The sequence below is a fragment of the Larus michahellis genome, chromosome 2, assembly GCF_964199755.1.
Source record: "Larus michahellis chromosome 2, bLarMic1.1, whole genome shotgun sequence".
Lineage (NCBI taxonomy): Eukaryota > Metazoa > Chordata > Aves > Charadriiformes > Laridae > Larus > Larus michahellis.
This window is the reverse complement of record NC_133897.1, coordinates 98,040,369-98,055,332: the sequence shown is the minus strand read 5'-3', so window position 1 is coordinate 98,055,332 and position 14,964 is coordinate 98,040,369. Positions and strand designations below refer to the sequence as shown.

General features: G+C 40.3%; 1 protein-coding gene across 2 annotated transcripts in view; it reads left to right on the top strand.

The window, feature by feature from the left end:
- The window catches only part of TMEM245 (transmembrane protein 245), an 89,260-nt gene that overhangs the window by 41,698 nt on the left and 32,598 nt on the right, over positions 1-14,964 (top strand). For both annotated transcript variants that reach the window (XM_074576341.1, XM_074576340.1), the window contains 2 exons: positions 465-563; positions 3,907-4,038. In XM_074576341.1, the coding sequence (XP_074432442.1) occupies positions 465-563; positions 3,907-4,038 (231 nt within the window). The remainder of the gene's footprint in view (positions 1-464; positions 564-3,906; positions 4,039-14,964) is intronic.

Below are 14,964 nucleotides of genomic sequence, written 5' to 3'. Positions count from 1 at the left end.
CAATTGTAGGCAATGTGGACTTCCCCCCCATCAGTATTCTAATTTCTATGTGGGCTGGTGTGGTAGATTGGATTTTTTTAAAATTTGAATTTATTTATTTAAGTTAACTTTCTTCAGGAGAACTTGCTAAGATTCTTATTTAAATGTTTTGATATCTAGCACGCACCTCAAATTGTTTGAAATATTTAGTCTAAAGATGATCAAGGATTTTGGATCAAGCATTTTAGAGACGGCATTGGTTTTCCAGTGCAGAAGGAAGTCCTCAGCTCAGTGCAGCAGAATGTTTTTTACAGACAAAATCTTCATGTTGTGAACTATGTGGTCTGAAGTGTGTATTCCATATTGATACTCATCTTTTCTAGTAATTTAGGTTTGAGCCATGCCTTTATATCTTATGTGATTCATCTGGGTTGGAGTTTTTCGGTAGATCCTGTCCTGTATAATAAAAGATTTCTATGTTTTAGCTCCATAAGATTTTAGGAGAAAAAGTGAATAACACCGCTGTGATTGAAAAGCAAGTGCTAGAGCTCTGGGACAGGCTTTATCACTCGTGGTTTGTGAAGGTGAGTAACTTAGGTGGTAGTTCTATAGACTGTCACTTATTGCTTAGAGGTAATTCTACCAAGTATGCATTTCTGAGAAAGAGATTATCAAAAAGTTGGAAAGCCGAGTAAAGGTCATAATAATAAAATGTTGGTAAAAATTTCAAGTGTATAAGACAGATCATTCTGCAGTCACAGTTTGAGTACAGCCAGAAGTATGTCCTTCACTTAAGTAATTACGTGTGTTTTTATGTATGCCATTTAATTTATGCTTTGCTCATTTTTTATCTTTAGTAATTCATAGTTTAGAGTTTTCTGCTGAATTTTCATCATCTTGAGGGGTTAGGAAAAGGATACTGGTATGCTGCATGGTTTGTATAACTTCTATTAATTTGAAATTTTCCGAAAGAAATTATTCCTTCACTAAGATTCTTACAATGCAGTTTTGCCAACTGTACTGGCCTTCCTATAATGGGCTCTGCACACTGAATCTTGAAAAGGTCATAACAGTTAAATCATTTTCATGCTGCCAATGCTGTTCGCCTTTTAACGGAAAAAGCAAGCAATCCATTAGCCATGGTGCAAAGGAAATATCAAAATCCAGAAATCGTACCTCTGAAATAGTTCTGTATATTTAAATAATTGCAATTATAGTATATTATCACTTTTCTTTGTATAGTCGTTTTTAAAGTACCTCTAAAATTCCAAGAAGATCTCTGTATTAAAAGAGGTAAGAGTTTCAGTGTAGTAATCAAAATAGCAGGGGAAAGAATCAGTTTCTTTTTCTGACAAGATAACGCTGTAGAAGAGCATGTGGAGAGATAACATGATGTTGTTGAGCAATATAGGATAACTGAGGAGAAGTTAAAGCTGTGTCTACAATAGATTTTGCTGGCCTTAGGCACTTGGGAGTATTCAGTGGTAAATGCTTGACCGAGAAAAGTGCCTGCTTTAGATACAGTTCTACTGATAAACCTGTTGCTTTTACTAATGTAACCTGTGTGTCAGATGGTCGGTGGCACTGTATCATTCGTTAGGGGTCTGTGTCACTACCTGTGCTGTAGGAGTACTTTTGTTGCTGCAGCATGCAGCACAGGTGGTGTCTCTGTTCAGTGCCTTATGTGATTTCTTTCCTGCAGCTGTTATTTGAGGGAATACTGTGAGGCCTCTTTCTTGTAGATGCTCTTCTGGTAGGGTAAGAAACAGCTTTCCTAGCAATCAAAACGGCAGAAAGAGCTGCAGCAACACACTGGTGTTCGCTGCCTACAGTCTTGAAGTCTGTTCCTCTGGCTGCTGTTTGCATTACTAGAGACCTTACATTACCATTGGCATTCTGGGCTGCAACCGGTTATCTGTGGGCTGCAGGTATCTCCTTCAAAGTCTATTTCTAATCTTGCCCCTTCTGTCTCACTCCATATCCACATAAATGTCTCGTCTGACTGCTTTCCACCTGGCTATTTCCTTCTGTAATTTGTCATTATAGCCTCGCACGGTCCTTCAGTATATCTGAAAACTGGTAAACTAGATGATGGCACAGTGTGGAGGACATCTGTACCATATCTAACTCTCAGTACGGCTTTCAAGCTCCCTATCTCAGTTGTATAAGCACAATAATTACACTTCATTTTGAGGCCTGCATAGTGTTGCTGTGGTCTGTAGGTGACTGAAGAACCCAGACTCAGGTGATACTCCTCCATGAAAGCTGTAGATTTGACGAAGAGTTGCTTACAAAATGTGGATTTCAACCATTAACTACTGCTTTCTGAGAAGATCAGTAGATAGAAAATGGTGTGTATTTTAAAAGGTTCTAGAGATGTGATAGGTCATTACCATTGCATTTATGTACCCAATGAAGTAAAATAGTAACAGAGTAATAAACGACTTGGAAGATGATAGCATAAGCCTACAATCAAGATGTTCTTTTCAAGGATAAGTATCTCCTCTTTCTTGTCCGCTGAGGTGTGGGGTTTTGTTTTTTAAGATCTAGTGAATTTGTTGAAGATGAACCAGTTGACGGTTTCTTGGAATCCCTTATTTATCAACACCCAAGGCCTTAGGTGCTACAGCAGTATGGCTGCTGGATAACAATGAACTTGAGATGCGTATTAATAACAATGTTACAAAATTTGTAAATGATACCTAATTCTGCTAGTTAATGGCAAGAGCTGTCTTTGAAAGTAGAACTAGATGAACAGAAAATAGGTTCTTGATACAGTTTACAAATGCAGAAGGCCTGTTGGAGCAAGGTTTTTGACTACTCATATTTTTCTGCTGTAAATAAACTGCCAGCTCAGAAGAAAGACCTCTGTGTTGCTGTGGATTGTTAAAGAGCGTTGCTAATTGTGTATCATCAAGTGTAACAATGCATCTAGGGAGAATTGTAATAAGCAGAAAATGTAATGCTCTTAAGATAAATCAGTGCAGGGACTTCTTGGAATACTACTTGCCATGTATGCCAAAAAAGATAACTGGCATATGTCATTTTGAACGCAGGCTGGTAAGGTTAAAAGTTTTTGGAAAATTCTAACAGAAGTAGTGGGACGCTTATATAAATATCAGCGTTGAGAACTTGAAAAGTCTCTTGCTATCAAAGATTAGGATGAGATCTGTTGTAGTCAATGGGTTTGCTTAGACTTGCTTACAGTAGGAATTTGGCATCCTTCTCTGAAACACTTGTTGCAGTCCCAGATTGAGCCAAATAGTCTCATGCTAGACGGTAATCAGGCATGATTCAGTTGATCAATAGGCAACTTCATAATTAGGTGAAGCCACTTAAGGAATCAGCTATTGTGGTTACAGCCATTTCCTGTTGCCTTGCTGTGGTGGAGTTACAAACATGTAGTCGGAAGAAATCCTCCATGCGTCCAGTTCAGCTTTTAGCTTTTGTGTGACTGAACATTGCCAGTGGAGAAGTAGACACTAATTGTGAGGAAACTAGTTGTTTTGGCTTCTGCTTGTATTTTCCTTTGTGAGTTGTACTGGGAAAAGTTGTACATTGCAAACAGTAAATTATGTAGGCAGTAACTGAAATCATTACCTCTTTCTTGTGTGCTTTCATAAAGAGCAAGATAGATACCATTGTATCAGTCAAGCAATAAAGCTAATGTTTAACTGAGGTCAATCAGTTCAATATACAAAACTGTAATTCTATGGAATAAGTGACTGGTTTTCTGTCAGATTTTAATTTTTCTCAATGTGCAGAGTACTTGCAGGTATTTTTGAAGATGCCAATTCAGGCAGCTTTTAAGTATTTAGATGCATGTTGAATCTATTCCTCATTAAGAAAACATTAGCCTTTGGCTTTCTCATATCTCAAAGTTATTCAAATGTCTGTTTTCTTTACATCTTTATCTCTCTTTTTAAGAATGTAACACATTCTGGAAGACACAAAGGACACAAATGGCACATAAACCGCCAAAACAGCTGGCTTGGTGATATTCTGGACTGGCAAGATGTTGCATCATTTGTTCATGATAACATTGAAACATTTCTTTCGGTATGTATTTTTGCCCTTATTACCAAATTGGTCTCATTTTTAACTGGTAACGATTCCTCCTTGGACTACCACTAAGGTTATGGATTCAAGTACATGGAAAATATGGAAACACTGTTGGTGTTACTTACAATTACCTAAGCCATTATTGTAAGCCTACATAGGATATAACCTATAACCATACTACAAGCAGAACTGGTCATGATGAAGATGCCCTCCTAATGCCAGCATCTTCATTAATACTAGCTTCCCAAACTTCTTTCTTACTGTAACATTACCTATGTCACCTGCAAGCTGGTTTTAAATGCTTTATGTTATTGTAGCCCTTTCTTTTTAAAAAAGAGACAAATTTGTCTCGGTTATAATTGAGGAAACTATTGGCCAAGAGGTTGTGAAAACAATATTTTTTTTTGGTAGTCTTACTTTCCCTCCCCCCTCAAATTATTATTCATTGTGTTGAAAGCAGCTTATTTCTCTTTTCTTTTATGAAAGTTCTGTGGAGAATGAAATTAATATTTTACACTATGTGAATTCCTGAATTAATGCACTGGACCTTTCACCTCATGAGGAGAAAAAGGAAAAAGCATTGAAAGCAATCCAAACTGAAGCAAATCTATTTCTCTAAAAAATTAGGTTAAGTCTGAAATGCTTAATACACATAGTTAATCCCTGATATAGTTCATCTTTGACTTGAGCTTTTTTCATAAACTAGAAGTATCTTCAGGTTACTATTTATCCATTTTGGAAGAATATTATTTATACTTAACTTGCAATGTAATGTTTCCGTGGGTGCAATTAAAGCTAGTATTTGCTGTGAGGCAGTTCTTGGTTTAGACTGATGGGCATGTGTGCTTTTTCTGTCTCCCCCTCAACTGCTGCTTAAATGGTTACAGTTTCTATCATAGAAGATCATGTGAGTCATGAAAAGTTGAGAGAAACTTTTTATTGCAGTGAACCTTTTTCCAGTTGGTAGTAAAATTTGCTTAATACTTTCTCAAAGTTGACCCATGAGTGAGGAGAGTTATAAAAATGCACAACCATCATTATTTAAAATCAATATGGAGTTTCCTTCTAGGCAAGAGGGAGAGGAGGAGAAACTACATGGTAAGTGCTAGCCATGTCATTTACAGCATTGGAGCACAGTGTTCAGAAACCATGATAAGTCTGCTTCGATAATCTAAATAGGCTAGAATAATGCGGGTAATAGTGTAAAGAGAATAAATATCTTAGGCTGAAATACACTAATATTAAAATTTTCATCTAGCTAGCATGCTTTGCTTTACTTCGAAAATCTGGTTTAGACGTTCAGGGAAAAAAGTGCCAGCAGTTGACTTGCTTTCCTGTTTATTTCCATGAACTCATTACTCATCAGCTGTGGGGAAACACCTGTCCTTTTTCTCCATACACTCATGTCCGTAAAAACAGACTGTAAACCAGCCAGCATGGTGTATAGCTCTATATCCTGATTTCACATCCTTACTGGGCAGCGTTTTCTTTGCTGGCTTGCTCATCCACAATGCATTGCATAAATATTACTCACACTGGTATTTCAAATTAAAATGGATGAAAATCGATTTCTGTGCTTGTTTAGGCTATTAAAAATTGGAGATGATGAAAATAGAATAGTTTTGACTTAAGTATGGTATTTCTGAGCAAGTTGCTTACCTATCCTAGGATAAAATGGAAGGTAACTGTATTTGGGATTTATGTTTTTATCAGAGCATAAAATCTTTCTCTTGGTATTTTGAAGAGGAATAATGAGTTATTAGAATGGAGTACTGGATTGGGAAGGATCAGTATTTTAAATTATGTGGGTGCTTTTGTGGGATGTTGGTTTTGGGGGTTTCTTTTTTCGGTGGGTTACTTTTGTATTTGGTTTGGGGGTTTTCTAGATTTTTTTTGTTTGCTGTTTTGTGGGACTCTGGGTGGGTGTTTCTTTGGTTGAGTGTGTTGTGTATGGTGGGGATTAAGGGGAGATTTGGGGGCTTGGCACACAGGGGTTTTTCCTGAGGAAGGGAAACACCAGGGTAGTGGAGAGACCTGCCAGGAGCCAGCAGCTCTTGTGGGAGATGCTGATGAGGCCTGGGCATTGCCAGAGCAACCACGACACACCCCACGCCTATAAAAAGTAGCCTGGGGAGCACGAGCGACCAGGAGCACTGCCATCAGAGTGGGGCATCAGCCAGGGCCTGGCACAGCAATTTGCATGAAAGGGCGTGCAAGAATGACATAGCCACCCTACCAGCTCAAGGGGTGAGTTCAGTTGGTAGTCATCATTCTCTTGGAAGGAGCTTAGCTATAGTATCCACCTGGTAGCAAGATATGTCCTCTGCACTCGTCAGAACACAGCTCCCACAAAAACACACAGCGATCCATGCCTTGGGCTGCAGGGAGCACCAGAGCCTTTAGCTGGTAACAGAGGGCAGTAGTTAGAACAGCTGTGTGCGATGTGACCAGGTAGGCCATCTGCTCAGCCTGGTGGCAGAGCTACAGGAGGAAGCAGAAAAGTTAAGGAGCATCAGGGAGTCTGAGAAAGAGATAGACTGGTGGAACCACGCTGCCCTCCCTGAGACAAGCAGGAACAGCCACCAGCATAAACCCAAGATAAGGGAATCCTGTATCTTCCCCCTGCCAGGCTGAAGGAAGTAGCTTAAAGGAAAGGAGTGAATGGAGACATGTTCACACTTGGTGTGGCAGACGAACCCCCTCCTTGCCCACCCTGCCTTCCCAGGTGCCCCTGTACAACATGTACGAGGCTCCAGACGTGGAAGGCCAGGCAGTAGGTGATGATGTGAATGACGGTCCATCTATACTAGAGGTGTTGCCAAGGTCAGAAAGCCTACCCCATCTATCATGACCACCTTCTTGTGGAAGAAAAGATGGGTTATAGTTGTAGGCGACTCCCTTCTGAGGGGAAGAGGGGGTCCAATATGCTGGACACACCCTCTTTTTAGGGAAGTTTGCTGCCTCCCAGGGGCCCAGGTTAAGGACATCACTAGGAAACTTTCTAGCCTGGTACAGCACTCAGACTATTACCCACTGTTGCTCTTCCATGTGAGTGGCGATGAAGCTGCAATGCATAGTCCAAGGCGGGTCAAAAGAGACTTCAGGATCTTGGGATGGTTAGTAAGGGAATCTGGAGCACAGGTTATTTTTTCCTCTCTCCTTCCAGTTGTGGGCACTGACATTGGAAGAAACAGATGGGCCCAGTCTATTAACGCCCATCACCAACACAATTTTGACTTTTTCGATAATGGAATGGCCTACACAGCACCAGGCTTGCTGGTGTCAGATGGGGTTCATCTTTCTCAAAGGGGCAAGAGAATCTTTGCTCTGGAGCTAGTGGGGCTCATTGACAGAAGTTTAAACTAGGCTTGAAGGGGGAGGGGAATAATACCAGGCTTGCCTATGGGAGGCTGTGGGATGACACACCAAGGTTAGAAGGACGGCATGCTAAGTGAGGGCCCTCAGCCTGTTGCATGGTGGCTACGCTGCAGCATGCTTGCAGTTTTATGGAGATGAGTCACGGGCTCCTGAGGTAACAGTAGCCAACAGGGAAATGCCAGTGAAATACAACCTCAAAGGAATTAAGAGGTATTCATCTAAGAAGGTGACATGGCCAACGACCCATCTGAAGTGCCTCTATACCAATGCACACAGCACGGGCAACAAACAGGAGGCATTAGAAGGGACTGGGGGAGTGTAGTTGCTCCCACTGTAAGAGAAGATCAGGTTTGTGACCACTGGAGGAACCTGAACATACAGAATTCTATGGGACCTGATGAGACGCATCACAGAGTACTGAGGGAATTGGCTAATGTAGTGCCAAGCCACTCTGCATGATATTTGAAAAGTCATGGCAGTCAGATGAAGTCCCTGGTGACTGGAAAAAGGGAAGTATTGCACCCATTTTAAAAAAGGAGGATCCTGGGAACTACCACCCTGTCAGCCTCACTTCTGCGCCTGGGAAAATCATGGAACAGATCCTCCTAGAAGCTATACTAAGGCACATGGAGGACAGGGAGGTGATTTCAGACAGCCAGCGTGGCTTCACCAAGGACAAGTCCTGCCTGACCAACCTTGTGGCTTTCTACAATGGAGTGGTTGCATCGGTGGGCAAGGGAAGAGCTATGGATGTCGTTTATCTGGACTTCTGTCTTTGAGTTGGTCCCCCCAGAATGTCCTTGTTTTTGAATTGGAGAGATATGAATTTGATGGGTGAACTGTTTGTTGGATGAGGAATTGGTTGGATGGTCGCATCCAGAGGGTAGTGGTCAATGGTTCAATGTCCAGATGGAGATTGGTGACAAGTGGTCTCCCTCAGGAGTCTGTATTGGGACCAGTACTTCTCAGTATCTTCATCAATGACATAGGCAGTGGGATCAAGTGCACCCTCAGCAAGTTTACAGACAACACCAAGCTGAGTAGTGCGGTTGACATATTGGAGGGAAGGGATGCCATCCAAAGGGACTTGAACAAGCTGGAGAAGTGGGCCCTTGTGAACCTCATGAGGTTCACCAAGGCCAAGTGCAGGGTCCTGCACCTGAGTAGGGGCAACGCTTGGTATCAATACAGGTTGGGGAATGAAAGGATTGAGAGTAGCCCTGAGGAGAAGGACTTGGGGGTCCTTCTTGGGTGGATGAAAGGCTGGACATGAGCTGGCAATGTGCACTTGCAGCCCAGAAGGCCAACTGTATCCTGGGCTGCATCAAAAACAGCGTGGCCAGCAGGTCTAGTGAGGTGATTCTGCCCCTCTACTCCACTCTGGTGAGACCTCACCTGGAGTACTGTATCCAGCTCTGGAGCCCCCAACATAAGAAGGACATGGACCTGTTGGAGCGAGTCCAGAGGAGGGCCACGAAGATGATCAGAGGGCTGGAGCACCTCTCCTTTGAGAACAGGCTGAGAGAGCTGGGGGTGTTCAGCCTGGAGAAGAGAAGGCTCCAGGGAGACCTTTATTGCATCTTGCAGTATTTAAAGGGGGTTTGTGGGAAAGATGGGGACAAACTTTTTAGCAGGGCCTGTTGCAATAGGACAAGGGGTAATGGCTTTAAACTAAGAGAGGATAGGTTTAGACTAGATATAAGGAAGAAATATTTTGCAATGAGGGTGGTGAAACACTGGAAGAGGTTACCCAGAGAGATGGTAGAACATAGAATCATAGAATGGTTTGGGTTGGAAGGGACCTTAAAGATCATCTAGTTCCAACCCCCCTGCTATGGGCAGGGACACCTCTCACTAGACCAGGCTGCTCAAAGCCCCATCCAGCCTGGCCTTGAACACTTCCAGGGATGGGGCATCCACAGCTTCCCTGGGCAACCTGTGCCAGTGTCTAGTGGATCTAGTTGAAGATGTCCCTGCACATTGCAGGGGGGTTGGACTAGATGACCTTTAAAGGTCCCTTCCAAGCCAAACTACTCTATGATTTTATACATTTGGACACTTGAAATCAATGCTAACCTGCAATTTTTAAGAATATAACAAGACACAGTACAGTCCCAAACCTGCTTTGACAGTTTTTTAAAACACAAACTATTTGAAGACAGTGAGATAACTGTAAAGAACTGTCTGTGTATATGCAGCTATAGTGAGATTTCCTCCACCTTTGGAAAAGAATAAACTAAGATTACACTACTTGTACATAATAAATACTTCTGCATAGATTGGGGCTAGAGTTTACTGTAGAATAACTGTCTTACTAGCCCCTTGGCTTTCTGAAATATTTCAGAGTAGTGCAGGTGACTCTCTGTACACTGAAAATACAGCTATTTGACAGTGTCATATTGCAATCATGAGAGAGAAGCTCTCTTCCATTGATGGAAATCATCGGGAAGTGTTCATCCTCAGTAGTAAGAGAAGGAGCATTTGTTGTAAGAAAAATGTTAAAGGAAGACACATGCAAGTGTTTCACTTCAGGCTTTTCCCATAGTGGGAGAAACTTTCATATTAGAGTTGAAAGCATATAATTAAATCACTGGTATAGCTGTGCTGGGGAATTACTGGCATTCATTTAGTTTGTAACAATATGCATTGATTCAGTACTCTAACTATGAGTATCAGATAAAGCACAGAAGACTTCTGTACCCCCTTCAAAATGAGCTGTTCATTATAGCAGTATGCTTAGCTCTAGTTTGGTGTAGACAGGCCTTAATTATTCACTCTATAAACACGTAAATAGCCTGAAGATTTAATATGAAGATAAGCTTTTCCAAATCATCAGTTTGCTTTTTTCTAAAAGTTTTGTTGTTAGCAGTACTGCTGCCTTTCAGCTTCGGCTTCGTCAAAGAATTCTTTAAAAGCAGTAGTGTTATAAAGCAGTTCATCCAGTGGTGTGTTTTCAAAGTGGGGTTTATTTCATCCTTTTCTTAATTTGGGGAGAGATCGAGGGTGCATCCTCATTAATGCCTTGAATTTTGCACCCCATGCTCTATTCTAAGGTAGTTTTTCAGGTGAATGAAATATGCAATACATGGCTGGGCTATTAAGATTTAATTTCTGAAACATAAAAAAAGCCTCATTCCTTCCCCACTCACCTGCTTTTCCATTCATACCCTTTTCCTCTGTTTCTTGAAGGCTTGAAACCTTGAAAAAGTAAATTACTGCTGCCTAAATCTGTGAATGATCACTCAGAATTCCCCTGGTGGTATGTGATGTCTCCTAATGTCTCCTTAAATTGATCTTTTTGCTTCTTGCACAAGAATATTCATCATTCCACCAACAGCCGGTATCTCATTCAGAGATTTCCCAGACAGGAAGACAGAAGACCTTCCATTAAGACTGACACAGCAAGCTTCAGCTCAGTTAGGTTTCTCTATCTGTGCCTTTAGCATGGCTGATCTGCGTGTTCCAAATCAAGTCAGATTCTGAAATATTTCACTGAGTTATCATATATCCTAATGTTTCCTCTGCCCCTGACAGTTTTTTCAAGTAATCTAAGTTTATAGCTAATAAAGTCTATTCTCAGTAATAATTCAACTACCATGCCTTTTTTTTTTTTTTTTTTTGCTGGTAAGGTAAGAGTTCAGAGGTTTGGCGTTCTCTTCTTCATAATAGGTGGTGCTTTTTTTGGCATAGGGGAAATTCAACCTGATTCATATTTTTAGAAAAAGAGTTGATTTCTTTACAATCAGAAAGTCAAAGACATGATGCTGGAGGATAGTCCTTTTCTGTTGCAGTTTTGTCTCTGTTTCATGTAAAGGTCAAGCAACGAACGATGTTTTTTTCAAAAATGAGATGTTGAGCCCTGAAGGGCTAGCCCCGATCTTTACGGGTAAACATTTATTTGTAAATCGGCTTTTAATTGCAGCAGGAAGCCTTTGATCTTGTGCATACTGTATTATTCTTCACAAAGTCCATTGCTTGTCTTATACCTTAAAGGTTTATTGACTTATTCTGTTGTTGTCATTTTTGAGTTGTCAGGATGATACATCTTCATGAACAGAAAAAAATTTTAGTGTAGAGAAGGTCAAGTATTTTTCATAATAACTCTTTAAGTCCGGTTTTATTCCCTTTATAAATCTGTTAATGATCTCTGTAATCAAATTAGGTACGTGAATTTACATGGCTTAGAGAAGTTTTTTGACTTGAAGTCCTCAGCAAATAACTTGTTTTCGTCAAGTGCCTTTTAAACCTTGCTTTCTGGTATTGCCCAGTTTTAAGTGGCCAGTAGGGCACCTTAGATGGCTAGGAGCATTAAATGCAATTTTGATTTCTTGCCTGTTACAGATTAGAAAGGCACGCATATCACAGTGTGATGCATAAGGGAGTCTTGAGTTCTTTACAACTCTGTAGCTCTTCTAAACGCTGCTACTTACAAAGCGGTGTTTTGGGGAAAGAGGTGTGGTTTCCAGTTCTTTAATAACAGTAATGTTAAAAGTATTATTATTGCATAAATATTCACACTTAGTAGTGTTTTGGAGAACTGGTCTCAGCTGACAAGGTATTAGAAGTTGTTTATGCGTAGTAACTGAGCTCATTAACTCAACTGCAGTATGTTCTGGGAATCAAATGGCATTATGAACTCTTAGGTGCAGATACACGTATATTGATTTTGTGACTGTTAGTGAAGTATTTGAGCGCTTCGTGATACTGTATCCAGTAACGATTAATGTCTGCTATGTCTGTCTGCTCATCCTAGCGATGAGAAGCATGTGTCTTGAAATTTTAATGGTACATATGCATAAAGAGGAACTTCCTCTGTAGCTGGAGACGCATCCTAAAAGATGCACTTGCTTTCATAAGACATACCGAAGCTGAATGGAAGGCAATATCCACACTTATTCTAAAGCAAATGCTAGTGATAACTAGTTCAACAGTTCTGATCAATGACTCTACCTAACAAGGATGTTCTTCTAGGAGAACCATTCCCGATATTGATTGAACTACCTGATAACTGCATTCAAACTAACAGCAGTTGTATATTCCAGGTCATCAGCTCCTTAGGCTAAAACTTCTAGGGAAAGTGTTAAACAAATACAGCCTGTACTGGAGGAACATACTATTTTGAAGGAAATTTTCCCAGCCCCCACCAGATGTATGCTCCCTTGTAGCAGCTGGAATGAGTCCCTCTCCTTGTGAACTGCTCACCAATATCAGCTCAGCTGCTGTGTTGACAGTGATGACAGTGTGCGAGCGAGGGAAATAACAATTGCTGTGGCTAGGACTTAGAAGACTGATAAATCAAGCTGGTTTTAATCTTTAAACTGAAAGTTTACTAGACCAACTTTCATTAACAACACGCTTCATGCTAATGGTTTGTTTTCCAGTCTACTACTTGTTATTGTTATGTATTCAAAGTGGTCAGTCCTTAACAGTCATAGCCTACGTGAGCTGTGAGGTTAGAATACCATCACGTGGTGATGCTGATAGCCACTATCCTTGATGATCTGAGTCACAGAAGTCAAAGTGACCAGGCTCAAGAGCTCTTAAATACAGAAGGGTGGAACTGAAATGGACATCTTTTTCCTCTCAGATTAAGGAGTTTATCCTTTCATAAAGTGTATTTTTGTTTCTGGACAACACACACTCCTTGACCTCTGCCCTGGATTACATGTTGTGTGATACCTGGAGAGGCATTACTTTTCCAGGTCATGATAGGTGCCTTATCCTGCTACTTGCCTGTTTGATTTTGATTCCCTCCCACCCCCGCCCCCTTCCTTAGTTGCTACTGCTTTTTCTTAATGCAAAAGCAGTCTTTTCCTAGCTCTTACGATTGCGTGTCTTCAATACCTTCTTCCTCAATGAACTGCTTGTCTTTCAGGGGCTTTTGTTTTCAACCTGTGTCCCTATTTTCAAGGCCTTTGCTGCTGTTCTGTTATTGAACTTCACATCATAGCAGGAGACCTGTGGCACCAAGCACCTGTTCACATTCCAAGTTCTAGTAACAGCCTTAAACATCTGGGACTGGAGCCTTGCACAGTTAGCATACAATTTACAGCCTGTTTATAGCAATGGCAGTACTATTCTTACTGAATACCAACTGAAAGGCCTCTGCTTTACTACAGACTATTCCTGTGAAAAAAAAGCTTTCTTCTGTGTTTACAATCCTCATTGTGTAATGTACATTTAATAAACTTACCTGGCAGCTGCATGAATTTATGCTGCTGTACCCGCAGAATGAATTCTTAATTTGTAGAAAGAAGGGGACAAGTACCAGTGGGAGAACATTTTTCAGCAGGATGTCCTCTTCACTTCTAACCTCACTTGAATTCTCAACAGAGACTAATAAAATCTATTGAAAAGTTGAGCCTTAAAATTCATAATTCCCATTAAGTAGTAAGAAGCATGGACTAAGTAGATCTTTCTGGTTTTACTATGTGTTAAATTCCCTGTCACTTCTTCCAGCACTTACTCCTTCCCAAGTTTATGCTTAATAAATTATCTTCTATATGTTTCACTCAGTTCTAAAGGAGAGGTGATCTCATGGCTCACACTGCTTTGTCTGCTCTACAAATGCCAGCTACTGGGTTTTTTTGTTTGTTTTGGGATTTTTTTGTTTGTTTTTAATTCAGTCTAATTGATTAAGATATTAATTAAACCAAGAGTAACTGTTTTAAAGTCTTCACTTACAGCTTTGAATCTGGAGAAAGGTTTTTGTGTCAGCTTTTACAGCTTATCCGGTTATATTAGTTAGTATGAAAGAAGGTATGGCTTTTTGTTTGTAACCTTGCTTCTTTTATATATTTGAATCACTTCGGCTGATACATCCTTACTGTATTACTTCTGAATGAAATATTTGTTATGAAACTACTGTGCATTGCATTTAGGATGCCTCTATGTGCCATGCCACTATGTCCTTACTGTCTCATGAAGTTGCTGCCCTATTCGGATAGATGTGGCTGCATCCACACATAAACTAAGTCGGCTGTAGTGTAGTGGGTATTCTATGTTTAAAGGCATGTCTCAAAACTACTCTTTTATTATCTGTAACTAATAAGCAATCAGTTCCCCAAGCCAGTACAACATTTAATAGATCGTCTAGAATTGTTTGATTTATTTTCCATAGTTGCTTGACTAACTGATGCATCCATCCCTACTCAAAATCACAGCTTGGGTAGTTGTCTGTAGACATTATAAAAATTACACATCTCATAAACATGAAATGTTTTTAAAGCAAATTTATTAAAGCAGTAATTCTATTATTGGATTTGAAGCTGTCTTCAGATTTATTTCTACCTTGTAATGTTATTCCATGGTTTTCAAGTTTAAGCATTTCTGCTTTTGAAAAGATGTTTTTTCTCTCCCAAGACAAGATCTGCTTTCAGTTGTTGGTGATGTTAATCACAAAAACAGGTGCCACTGCATCTAGATTTTTTAGCAGTTTTACATAATGAAATAGCTTTGAGCATTGGGAGAAAAATTCTAAAACCTTGTAACCGTCTACCTAGAAACTTGTCTTTAGTAAAGGAGACGTTTTCACTGGATATTATC